Consider the following 12,428-nt stretch of genomic DNA (forward strand, 5'->3'; position numbering starts at 1 on the left):
CATGGGCTGAGTAGACCCATCCATTTCAGGGCCAGCCTGCAGTTAAACTACATTATGTAGAATTTGGAACTACATCTAGAGTATCTCATTTTTGAGGACAAGTCACAATGATGACTTTGTTGTCAACTGAAGTGTTTAAGTAGGGATTTCTTCTGGGGAAAGTGCAGAGAGCCTGAATGATTGACGATTGTTTATTTTTTTAAACAAGTACTCTAAAAGTTTCCTGTAGAGTTGGGGGACTCTTTAAGGCTGTGATTCCATATTGATGACTAAGATATGTGTCTTGCATTTAAAAAAAAAAAAAAAAAGTGAATGTGCATTTGATGTGTTTTATACTGGAGCATAGAAATCGGTTTGTTTTGCTAGTGCTTGAATATAGATGCTATCACTACTGTTTTAAATGGGGAAGTAGCCCATCTTCATTTCAGAAACAAAATTGCTCACTGTAGTCCTGCCTGTTTTGTCCTGTTGTCCTTCCCTGCCCTCCCCCCACTGCCCCCCTCAGTTTAGGAATCTGCACTAACTGGAACATAGGTAGAGCTAAGGTACTGCTTTATGGATCAGGCTTGGTAAGTTCTTAAGAATTTTCAAGGTAGTGAAAGTATTCTTCAAAAGTATACAGTGAAAGTATTTTTCTAAGTGGGCTGTGGGAAAGCTAATGTTAAGAAAATTATTCTGTAGGATTAGTTGTGGAGCTGCTTTACTACTATGGAAGTCAACTAAATGATCTATTCTTTACAGGATTTGGTTTGGTTTTTTTTTTTTTTCCCCTTGGAATTGATTGAATGTTGATGTAGTTTTTATAATTTCACTTCTTAATTATGCTGTTCCTCAAGTCTTAATTTGAATTAATCAAAAATGGTATGTCATGTATTTATAAGATTGTTGTGTTTTGAAATAAGTTTAAAAACAATATTATTTTTTTCATGGTGATTGCATTAACAACCACATTACATTGTTGTGCTGTACCTGCTCTGTAGTCCATACCTCTAACCAATCAGCTGGCTGGTGTAAGCCGGGGATCATGTACAGTGAGCAACCTCAGGAACTCAAGAGAAGATTCAGCCAGACTGATCAGCCTGTCTGTTAGAGGAAATGCTGTTTATTAGAAATTCAACTCTTGAGCAGTTCATTTACCTGGGCCATACTCTAAAGAGATTTTGTAGTCTTGTCAGATCATACAGGTAGAAGATAAACAAGCTCTAAGTATGAAAACAGCATGATAGTATTCCAGCCTGGTTTTGGGTGCCATTAAGTTTTTGGTGTGTGGTTGTTGGGTTTTTTGAGGGGGCGGGTGCATGGGGTTGCGTGGCTTTTGGGGGGGGTTTGGGGGGGGGGGGGGGTAGTTGAAACCTATTCTGTTATCTTCCCCTTTATTAGACAGTGAATATGATCAGAAGTTAGTTTTATCTAGCTTATCCTAGCTGAATTTTGCAGCTCAAACATCCAGGGTCCAAAAGAATTTGAAATTTAGTTTGGCCGATAAGGCACTGAAGAAGTTTCTGTCAGCCCTGTTCATAAAATACGTCAAAGCAGTGTAATTTGTACCTATGTTTGAAAGATGACATGATATACTTCTGTTTCAGATACCATTTTTCAAGGGTTTGAGAGATTTGTAGTGTCAGTGATGTTTGATATATCCTATTTTTTCTCACAAAATGGTCTGTCTTCGTATTTCTAATCTTCGATATGGGCTAAATAAAAGTAACCATCTGCTGAGTAATTGGAGGGTACAGCTTACTTAAAGATGGCCTTGCTGCTAGTGCCAAGTTATCATCAGAACAAAGACTGAAAGGCTAACCAGTGATAAAACAGGGTATTGTGATTTCCCAGGGTTTTTCCCGTCCTACAGAGAATCATTTCAGTCAGAAGCCTGTCTGATATGTTACTTTCTGATATAACTGCTCAATCAAGTCTGAGAGTGTTCTCAAGACGTTTTAATCCACATCAATTCTTCATGAATGATACGGGGAAGGGTCTGAAAATGACATTTGAGCTTATTTTTAACTCGGCTGTTCAGAGAGTTTGTAGAAGGCCATAAACTACTTTATGCTTCTCTATAATGCCTTTGCTATTCGTAGTGTATTCCATACTCTGCATTTCCTATTCCCTCTGCCTGCTGGAGGAGGGGTGAGGGAGAAAGCAAGCTATCTGGGATAATGGAAACACTGAGGTAACATGTATACTACAGATTATACAGCACGTGTTGGATGGTGTGGTATGTTGGAGACCTGGCGAGCTGTTTTGGATGAGCTTGGATCCTCTGGACTTTATTAGCTCTGGCTCAGGGCTAGTGCCAGTTCTTGGCTGGTTCCTGTGGAGGCATTCAGAGCCTGTGTGAGTTTGCTGGCATGTGTGCAGTGCTGGGCCTGAGCTGCACGTCTGCATGGCTCTGTGCCTGAGCTGTAGATTTGCTGAAGCGCACAAGAGAGTTTGGCTGAATGAATTTAGGTACGGCTGCATTCAGCTTAACCAGAGCTAGTAAATCTTCACTGATCCAATAGGTCTCTGACGTGTCTGCAGTGCCCGTGCTAATGTTCTTGGCTCTGGGAATGCCCAGGCTGAATTTGCACAGAGCTGGCTCAAGTCCGTAAAGCTCGTTGACTTGCAGCAGCAGTGTCACTTTTGGGATGAATAACTTCTATGATGAAGCGCACCCTGGAAGCTGTGTTACAGTATTTTTGTGACACTGTTCCTAACTTCGGAGTTCTAATAGACCTGAGCTTGTTTTACAAGGGGGTTTTGTGGATTATTAGAATTAATCGCCTTAATTTTTATGGCTTCGTAGCAGCTTAAGCTAAATGAATCAATATTGGCTAACTGAGATTGTTTATCACTCATGAAATAATGCTTCATGAGCATCAGACGAGTCCTGTTATCAGATGTATGTGGCTGCACTGAGAGCTCACTGAGGAAAACACTTTGCTATTTTTAAAGTTCATTTGAACAGAGCGTTTTATAAAGTTATGTTGCAATTTAAAATAAACCCCTAACTACATTACTAGCAGGCTTAGTAGTATATGACTTTATATGGCCACTATTCTTTTACTTACTGAAAGTTTTGCCTATTTTTCTTTTTCTCTCTTTCTTTCTTTCTCTCTCTCTCTCTTTTTTAAAACGTAGATTTGAGTATCCTAAGTCAAAATGCTTCAGCAGAGAGAGCTAGAAATATTCTAGCTGTGGAGACTTCTCCTACAGACCTGGTGGGGGAACAAGCAGCTTCCCAACCTGCACCAGTCCAACCAAGTGCCATCAATTTCTCGCTTAAACAATGGAGTACCGAAATCAAGTAAGTTGGGAAGATGGGAGAAAGAGTTATCATGAGATTGATAGTTGCCGGCAGAGACTATTTCCTACTGAAAGATGTGTGTATGTGGTAGGCAAAGCATTTTAGAAGAACTGAGGGTGATGGGGTGGATCAGTACATTGGACTGTATCTTTTCAAGTAAACTGTTTCTTTATTCTCCTTATTTGTTTGAAGGGCATAGCTGATCATCATTGTGTAGCATTACTGATACCTGAAAGGGAGACTCAAGTCCTGTCAACCACTTCTAGTAATGGCTTTGCTTTCTGAACCCAAACAGGGAGCTGGGAGTTGTATTCTCAACTAGTACTGCTTTTTATCCTTCATTGTGTAATGGAGCTAATTGCTAGCATTGCAGTAGCCATAGTATTTAGTGCTTATGAAGTATTTTTAGTGATGAAAATCAAAACAACATGAATCATTCTTCTTAATTTTCTTCTTAAAAAAGCAAAAGCGCCTGGCACAGACTTGAAATCGATGTAGTTCGAATTCCTGAGCAAAAATGTGACAGACCCCTACTGAACAACAGCAAAACCACATCTTATCCCCTCACTCTTAATGAGTTTGCTCTTTAGTATTAATTGCTTTAAGGAAAGCAGTCCTACTGGTTTTCAGCTCTCCTGTTACAGTTTCTTTCTAAATGTTTTTACACTTTGCCCACATAGATAGATCTTCCGCTTTACTCAAAGGATATTACGGTGCTATTACAGAGCAGTTCACAGAGCAGAGCTGTAGCTTTGCCTAACTAGACCACATCCTTCTTGAGCTGTGAGTAAAATGTTGTTGTTTTCATCAGCAGTGTTGAGTTAAACATATTCCTTTTAAAGCTTCCTGTTAAGCACGGAGGTCTGAGAGGTTACGAAGTGTTGTTGGGTTTTTTGGTTTTTTGGTTGTTGGTTTTGGTTGTTTTTTTTTTTTAGACTGCTGTGTAGACCATCATTTAAGTTCTGGAAAAGATGGCTTATGGCTGGATTAAGAAATACATAAATCCTGTTACTACATGTCCTGTTTAAACTGGTAGTCTTGTACGGTTTCTTGGGTTTGCGTAGCCACTTTGGTTTGGTAGAACTTAAATTTGGTCATAATAGAAGGAAGATAACATGAAACAATTTCTTTTAGGTGAACTCCTGTATACTTGAAACAAGTGTTTCCAGCTTTTAAAAACTTTTTTTTTTCCTTTCCTTTTTCTGAATTGGAGATGGATACACTTTGGGGAAGTCTAGCTAGAGACCAGTGTCAGGGTAAACTGCTCAGTATTGCCTGGCTGGTGTGTGTTAATGTTTCTTTGTAACTGAGCAGAGAGGCAACAGTGGAATTGTGGATTGGGAAGCACTTTTGGTTGGAGGGAAATGTTTCTGATGGCAGTGGCCCAGCAGATACTGCAGGACGGTATTCAAAAGTTTGCCTTTCTCTGTATAGCTGTGGTCCCAATGCCTTGGAGTCCTTGCAGATCTCTGGGAATAAACATGTAAGAAGATTTCACAGTGAAGGTCTTTCAGACTGAATGGCACCCTCCCCCATTCCACTCTTCCTGGAGATACTCAGCTGCAGTGGTTCATCTGTCTGAAAACATTCCTGGGAAGATAACATTCATTGTATCTACTAACAGATTTTTTTTTTATTTTTTTTTTTTAATTCGGAGAGGGGGATTATATGGAGTGCTCTCGTGCCCCCCATGTGCTCTAAATTTTAAAGCAGGCATTCCCCCCTACAAGCTGATACCCGTGCAAAATGGTGTCTTTGTCAGGATTGCTTGTTTTGCTCAAACATCCTCTTCTGAGCTTTTGAAAAGGCATTTTGCAGAGCATTTACTGAGCCAGCAGCTAAAAACTGAAGTGTGTGTGATGTGTACAGTCGTGCACTATCTCTGGCCATGTATCCTACCACTGGCATAAGTGCCTGATAACCTTGTCAGAAGCTCTTTAGCTGCATGGTAATAGGCTAGAATCTCTGCCACTTATTCACATTAGCTTACACCTTGCAGTGACATGTCTTAAAAGCTATGGACTAGCATTACGCCTGCCTGTTTTGAGCTAGCAGGTCATAAGCCCTTAAGTTCCTGTATCTAGTAATATAAATTTGCTCCAAGACTTGAGTCTGTAGCAGTTTTCGCAAGAAAGGTCAATTTTCTTCAGCATAGGTTTGGTTAGGGGCGAGTGGATTTTCCTTCTGATGGCTATCCTCAGTTGCTCCAGAGAGGGGTAGGGCATGTAAAATCTTAATTTGGATTTATTTTGCATAAGTATGAAAGATGATCACAACTACATGCTTCCACTCCCCGTATCTTTTGTTCATTCAATCCTGCAATGAATGATGCCCAATTAAGAAGCAAAACTATTCGGTAATGGTGCAAGGGTCCTTCAGATGACAGCCTTTCTCATTACGCAGCTTTGGTTTATGCTCAAAGCGTTTTGAATGGAACTCCTCTGAAAAAGCATTAAGTGGTCCCGTAAGTCTTGTATTTTAACATGTGCAATCTCATTTGTCACTTCTTGATTGACAAGCAGTCTTCTTTTACTAGGCTGAACAGCATTCGTTCAGTGTGTATCACAAGAAGGTCTAGTGAGTTGTGTGGAACTAGGACAAGATGGTTAATATTTTCATTAAAGTGAAAGCTAATTATTAATCTTGGAAAAATAAAATGACATAATAGTGTGACTATAAAAATTGGTGGCAAAAAAAGCCCCACTAAAATGTTAAAAACTCTATTGCAGTAAACATGCAAACAGCAGTACTGTTGTGGTTGATTGTTTTCCTCCATTCTCCAGCAATTCTATGCAATTTGGGGCTGGGCTGGAATCCAATCACCTTTGGAATACGTGTGCACTATCTAGTATCTTATTGGATTATGACTAGTTTTAACCTCAGTCTTAGACAATGGATCAGGGTGTTTCTAAAACTTCAAAGAGTTTTCTCTATATTGCTAGGAGCATGTATTTATCTATTAGATGTCTGAAAGACTTATCCTTCCTCCTGAACACACTTATGTGTTTGACAGAGAAGCTATTGCTATAACTGCATTTGCATCCTAGGTAGCAGTGGTGAAATAATCATTGGAGAAAACTGAGGAATATGTCTTGGAGTTAAGCTGTGTGTATGTTTACAGTAACTAAAGTTGAAACATGCTTTTCTACTATTTAAAATCTATTTTCAAGTACTAATTGGCATATATAGACATTTAGGCCTGATTTATTGTTTTTTTTTAATCTTTATGCTGTCAGCTACTTGTGTCTCTTATTTATGCAGAATATAGACTTGGAAACATACTGAATTACAGTAATCTCAAGTTATATAATCATAAAATAAGAGTTAAATCCAAAACATTTAAAAATACAGAATCATTAGATGATATGATCAGGTCTTCCGTGGTTTGATTGTACTTGTCATACTGTGCTTAGGAAAATAAATATTGTTTTTTTAAATTCAGCTACCTACTTTTAATCTAATAGAAAGCAGTGAAGCAGTGCTACTTCAGTGCCCTTAGCAATCCTATGCAAAAGCTTTACAAAATTCAGCATCAGCTAGGATTATTCATGGGCCTAACAGCAGTTTTTGAAGAAGCTTTTGTAGAACTCATTTGACTTCTTGTTCCTTGTGATTTTTTTCAAGCTTTAAAAGGTGGTGTTCAGACAGGCTTTAAATACTGAAATTGACCAAGAGCAGAGCAGGCGGTTGTGGAGTTGCACAGTAAGAGATCAGCCGCTATTCAGAGATTAGCTGTAGAGATGCCAGCTGACACTTATTAATTTTGAGTGTCCTAGGAAATAACATCAATCATCACCCAATTTGATCTATTTAATTTGAATGGAAGGTCTGAACAATGAAATGAGGCTTCCGGCCCCCAACAGAAATTGTGATTCTTTCTGGAAGAAATGTGTAGTATAATCCAGTGTTTGTCAAGTTTGCAAACTGATTGTTGAAATAGTAATTAGGAAAACTTTCAGGATTATTTTTAAATTGTACTTGATTATTTTTCAGTTCACCAGACTACAGGAATTTTGCACTGTATCATGATTAGCCTAGAGTTCACATTGATCAGATGTTAAATCTCTTGTGAAGCTGAAAGACTGGGTTGGATCATCAAATGATCTTGAAGGTGTAATATGGGTTACTTTTGGCTTAAGGTTTGAAGAGAGAATGTGGCTGATTGAGTGAAAGCATCTTTGTGGGCCTTCATCTTACACAGACTGTGTAGAAAATGCTGAGATACTAAATATATTTACAACATTATACCTAAAACATTAAACTGATTCATATGGATTGATGTAGAATCTCCTTCTCTAGTTGAACAAAGACTTTATAATACTGAGCTACATTAATACTCATGGTCATAAGTGTTGACTTAAACATTTCTGATTGCATGATGGTTGTGGGGGAAGCTGGTAGGGTCATTTCATCCCGATCATGAAATGTATTGTTCTTCTATAGAATTATCTGACTGGAATTTAGAGGTTGCCTCTGAAATATTCTTGCAGATAATTGGCAACATTCCACCTTAGGAAAGAAAAACTGCAAAGGAGTCTGTCATCAGTGATTCAGCTACTGCACGTCTCTTGGATGATCCCGAGTTTGACATTAATCCAGAATGTGGAACTGTAACATATATATGTTTTGACTGCATGCTGTTCTGTTTAAGCTTGGCAGTTATCTTAAAATTCTAAGCTACAATAACTGATCAATAAAGAGATGCTGCTTCTAAATTTTAATTTTAATTTTTCCCAACTGCCAAAACAAGGATAAAACAGGGTGACACAAAAGACCGTAGTGGTCTCCTAGATATTAATATCCTATTAAAGTAGAATAATTCCTCTGTTCTTGAAACATAGCACTGTTGATAGCAGGTGCTATTTAGTAGGATATGCTTTATTTTCTTTGAGTTTTTATTTGGTATTGGTTTTGTCTGTGTTTTAGCTACTGTTTCAATTGCAGTGGTTGTCTTGAAAACCCCTTTATAAAAAGAATGCAAAATGGAGAAGTCATTGTCACTTTTCTGCTTTTTCCTGCTTTTTCACAGAAATTCAATGTCCTCTTTAAGAAAAGGAAATAACGAAAACCGTAAAAGCATATTTTATACCACTGAAGAGTGGGAATTGCTGGATCCAACCCCAAAAGACTTGGAGGACTCAATGGCACTGGAAGAAAAGAGGAAACACTTGGCAGAAGGAAGTAAAGGTAGAAGTGGGAGGAAGGAAGGGGAGCGTGTACCTTACCTCCTCTAGAATAGTGTACTGTGTTATGTCTGTCTCTAGGAAATAGGGGTATGTTTATCTTTTCTTTACAAACCACATCAGGGCTCTGTAAATTCTTTTAAAAAAATTAATTCCTTATGATGTGTATGGAGTCCTCTGCCATTCAGATATGATAGAATAAGTACGAAGCCTTGTTATCCACTGTTTCAGGTTCCCTGAGCATGTTATCATCTCTAGTTTTGTCACTTGAGTTGCAAAGTTACAGGATGAAGGGAAATGTTGAGGCTTTTGATTACTCAGCTGAGTGTCACCCATTGAAGCAGAATTGCCTTTAGACTCTGAAGTATGTATATGCATGTTATATTGGCTTGCTTCTGGAATGGGGGGAAAAAGTAGGGATGCATATGCAGTGATAGCTCATCTATGCGTGGTAACTGGTTCTCACATTTGACCAGTGTCTGGAATAACCTTGTGAAGACGTTTTTACAGCTCCTTAAGAGCACTGTAGCTGACATCCAAGTGATGTAATCTGTTAGAAAACATCCTTCTCTCTAAGAATACTCCTGTGGTTATGCAAATGGTGGTGAAACCATACACTGAATGCCTCTTAAAAGAACAGTATGCTGTGATATCAGTGATGTTTTTGCCCTGATCGCTTCTGAGCTGTTAATTATTTGAAGCAAAGTTTACCTTGGCATAGCTGGGGTATCTTTTATTTTCTGTAATGAATGGTAAAGTTGTCTTCATGTCTTATTTCACAAGTATTAATTTACGAGCTAAATCTTTTATCTGGGAGGGGAGAAGACTTTGAGCTATATATTTTTCCCACCAAAGGAAGTGACTTGGAAAATGAGGCATGTTTAACACTATTGTATTGGGCTGTTTAAATGCTGCTTAAAGTCTAATTTTAATGAGCATATTTTTAAAAGGAAATCTGAATGCTTTGAAATGCCTTTTTACTAAGTGAACTGAACTAGAAGAAATTGTTTTATGCAGGACTGAGTAGTTCAGCTTTTCCATTCGATTTTGGCCGCATTCCACACAAAACAAGGCGTCCATTAAAAGACATGATTGGATCAAGCAAAAACCGGAATAGCAGTGACTCTTCTCCAACTGAGTGGTATTCTGGTAATGGCAACAAACTAGTCTCTGAACTGCAGCTGAAGTATCAAAGCCAGCAAGAAGAGTTGGAAAAGCTGAAGAAAGATCTTTTGAGCCAAAAGGTAATTAAGCCTTCAGACAAAATGCACAAAAGCAAACATCTGGCAGGTGATTGTGAGTTTACCCTTTATGGCCATCTAACTGCATTCAGAGCTGATAGGTTGTTATAAAATAATGGTGCTAAATGAACCTTTGTTTACAAAAAGTCTTGCAACAAGAAGGACCGAGTTTTACATCTGTTGAAAATTAGATCCCTGAACAAAACTTTACAGTGTTTGGTAACTTGGTTTATATATCTTTCTTATTCTCTGAAGCCAGCTTTCTCAGTGTCTGCCAGGATCCTGGCAGATAATCATAGCTTCTTTCACCATTAGTACATGTAATTTGTGAGGAACTTCTCCTTTCAAGTCTCTTTTTTTTTTTTTTTTTTTTTTTTTGTGGTGGGTTTTTGTTTGGTTGGTTTTTTTGATTCTTTTAATTCTGGAGGAGAAGGTCGTGGAATGGGGCTGAGTTCTCCCTCTCTCCTTTTTTTTCTTTTTTTTTTTTTTCCTTTTTCCTTCTTTTTCCTTTTTTTTTTTAAACTGTATCATCACAAATGGTTTTGCAAACAATAGGCCTAACCATAAATCTATGTGTGTAGTACTGCCCTCATAACTCAGATGTATTAAATACCTTGGTTTTATGTAAAAGAATTTCTACTCATTTTAAGAAGAAATGTTTTTTAGGTCTTATATGGAGCTGCTACTTTTGCTAGTTGTGTTTTCCATTGTGTGAAATGATCAAATGGAAACGAAAGAAGGAATGTATCAGCCCCATATTTAGACCCATTTTAGGTGTTATCTCTTCTAGGAGTACATTTGTGCCCTTGAGCCAGCTTCTGTGAGAAATCTTACTGATCTAGTGCAACATTGTGTTCACAGCTGCTTCTGTTTAAATAAGAAAAAGAAAAATGATGTCTTGGGTAGCTAGAGATGTTCTCGCTCTTCATACTGGGCTAGATTTAGAACTGTGATCAATGGCAGCGGCATACAAGTAAGACATTTTTCTGACAACTGGGTGACTAGACAGTTTTTTATACTGTAGTTAACTCTTTTTAGAGAGTTGATAGGAATTGATAACCTGCTCTGCAGCTGCTGCCTACAGGCCAGATCTGTCCCTGTTGTCTCGGATTCTCTCATAACGTAATGACTATTGGCATGCATGTTATCAGTCTGGGTTTTGTTATTTTTGATAAGTAGAATCGTCAGTTGTCACTGAACTATGGCCATGAAATCATCCAGCTGTTTAGTAACTGTTAAAAGTTCAGTCCAGTAGCATTAAGATAATACTTGTTAAAGTACAGTGAACAAAGGAAGAAGAAAATCTAGATTCTCAAAACCTTTTCTTCAAGGTCCAAGGGTTTCTTCCCACACCTCTCTAAAGACTGTAGCTTGATATTTGATACTGTAGACCCAGCTCTCTCCTGTTCACTTTTTTTGTTGTGGGGAAACAAAACCAAATCTGTTGGAACTTTGTAACATTCAGTGGTTCATTCTAGGCATATCTTTATGACTTTCCAAGTCTTTGTAAACTTCCAGATACATTATTGAACTCTCAAGTTCTCAGGAATTCCGTAAAACCAATTCCTATTTCTGTCCTTGTATTCTTAATTGGTGTCAGACAGCTATTAAAAAAAAAAAAAAAGTAAAAAAATTTGCAGTTTCATTGATAAGTATTGCAAATGCTTCTAGGGTTAAACTTGCCTTCCCACGGTTCCACAGTGTTAAACCAGTAACCAAACATGAGAAACAGCAAAGGTAATAATTCAGATTAGTGAGACTTGTAAATGAGCAGTCTGCTGTTCTTTCTTCCTTGGTGTTTATTGTTGATCTGGAATATCATCCTTTTGTGTTTGTTTTGGTTTTGTGTTTTTGTGGGTTTTTTTGGGGGGTTTTTTGGGGGTTTTTTTTTTGTTTGTTTGGTTGGTTTTTTACAGTTTAGCTTTTGGAGAGCTTCAGGTAGTAGCAAACTCTTCCTTTTACAGTATTTCTTTTCCTTTAAGTTTCACTTTGACTTATTTGCATGTAACAGTCTTCACTTCTTGAAAGCCATAGTAGGATCTCATTCCAGCAAGGAAGTAGGGGTTTATTTTCAGTGTAACTGCCTTAAAAATCAGCTTCTCTTATGTGTGTGTACCCATGATTCCCCAAGCAAAACACATAGGTCTTTCGTGGAAGTGAATAAATGTTGTAGTTGTTCAGGATCTATGCAATCCTGTGAGCAAAGATACTTGTCCTTTTTTAGTGTGAGGGAATAGAAGATGAAAATGGTAGAATTATTATAGGTGTGATTTAAAAAAAAAAAGTGCTAGTTCAGAGCCTTTGACACTGTCTTTTTGCAAAGACCACAAAAATTCCTTTTCTCCCTTGTGATAGGTCAGTTAATTATTTGGCTGATTCTGTGGCAGGATTTTCTAAACAGCCCTCCAAAGACTTCCTTTTCATCAAAGCAGCATGGTTGTTTTTTTTTTCCTTTTATTTTCTCTGCATCTGTTAGGGAAGAGAGCAATTAGTTATTTTTCTCTTTTCCATTCTATAATGTTCACCTGTTAATTTTTTGGGCTTAAGCCCTCTTCCTATTTATCTTCATACAAGAGAGCTTCTTACAAGTATGCCTTTTTTAGCTTCCAGGTAAGTGCTGGGCCACAGTTGTCAACTGCTCTTCCCAAACCTGTTGTAGCCTTTCTAGGTAGGATCCTTAGCTCAGTGAAAGATATTTAAGCCATCTGTATAGGC

At 38.0% G+C, this 12,428-nt stretch overlaps 1 protein-coding gene across 4 annotated transcripts in view; it reads left to right on the forward strand.

The window, feature by feature from the left end:
- Positions 1-12,428, forward strand: part of TBC1D2B (TBC1 domain family member 2B) — a 41,979-nt gene that overhangs the window by 9,751 nt on the left and 19,800 nt on the right. For all 4 annotated transcript variants that reach the window (XM_049812417.1, XM_049812416.1, XM_049812415.1 and 1 more), the window contains exons 3-5: positions 3,124-3,289; positions 8,319-8,476; positions 9,490-9,716. In XM_049812417.1, coding sequence (XP_049668374.1) covers positions 3,124-3,289; positions 8,319-8,476; positions 9,490-9,716 — 551 coding nt within the window. The remainder of the gene's footprint in view (positions 1-3,123; positions 3,290-8,318; positions 8,477-9,489; positions 9,717-12,428) is intronic.

Source organism: Accipiter gentilis, chromosome 10, assembly GCF_929443795.1.
Source record: "Accipiter gentilis chromosome 10, bAccGen1.1, whole genome shotgun sequence".
Lineage (NCBI taxonomy): Eukaryota > Metazoa > Chordata > Aves > Accipitriformes > Accipitridae > Astur > Astur gentilis.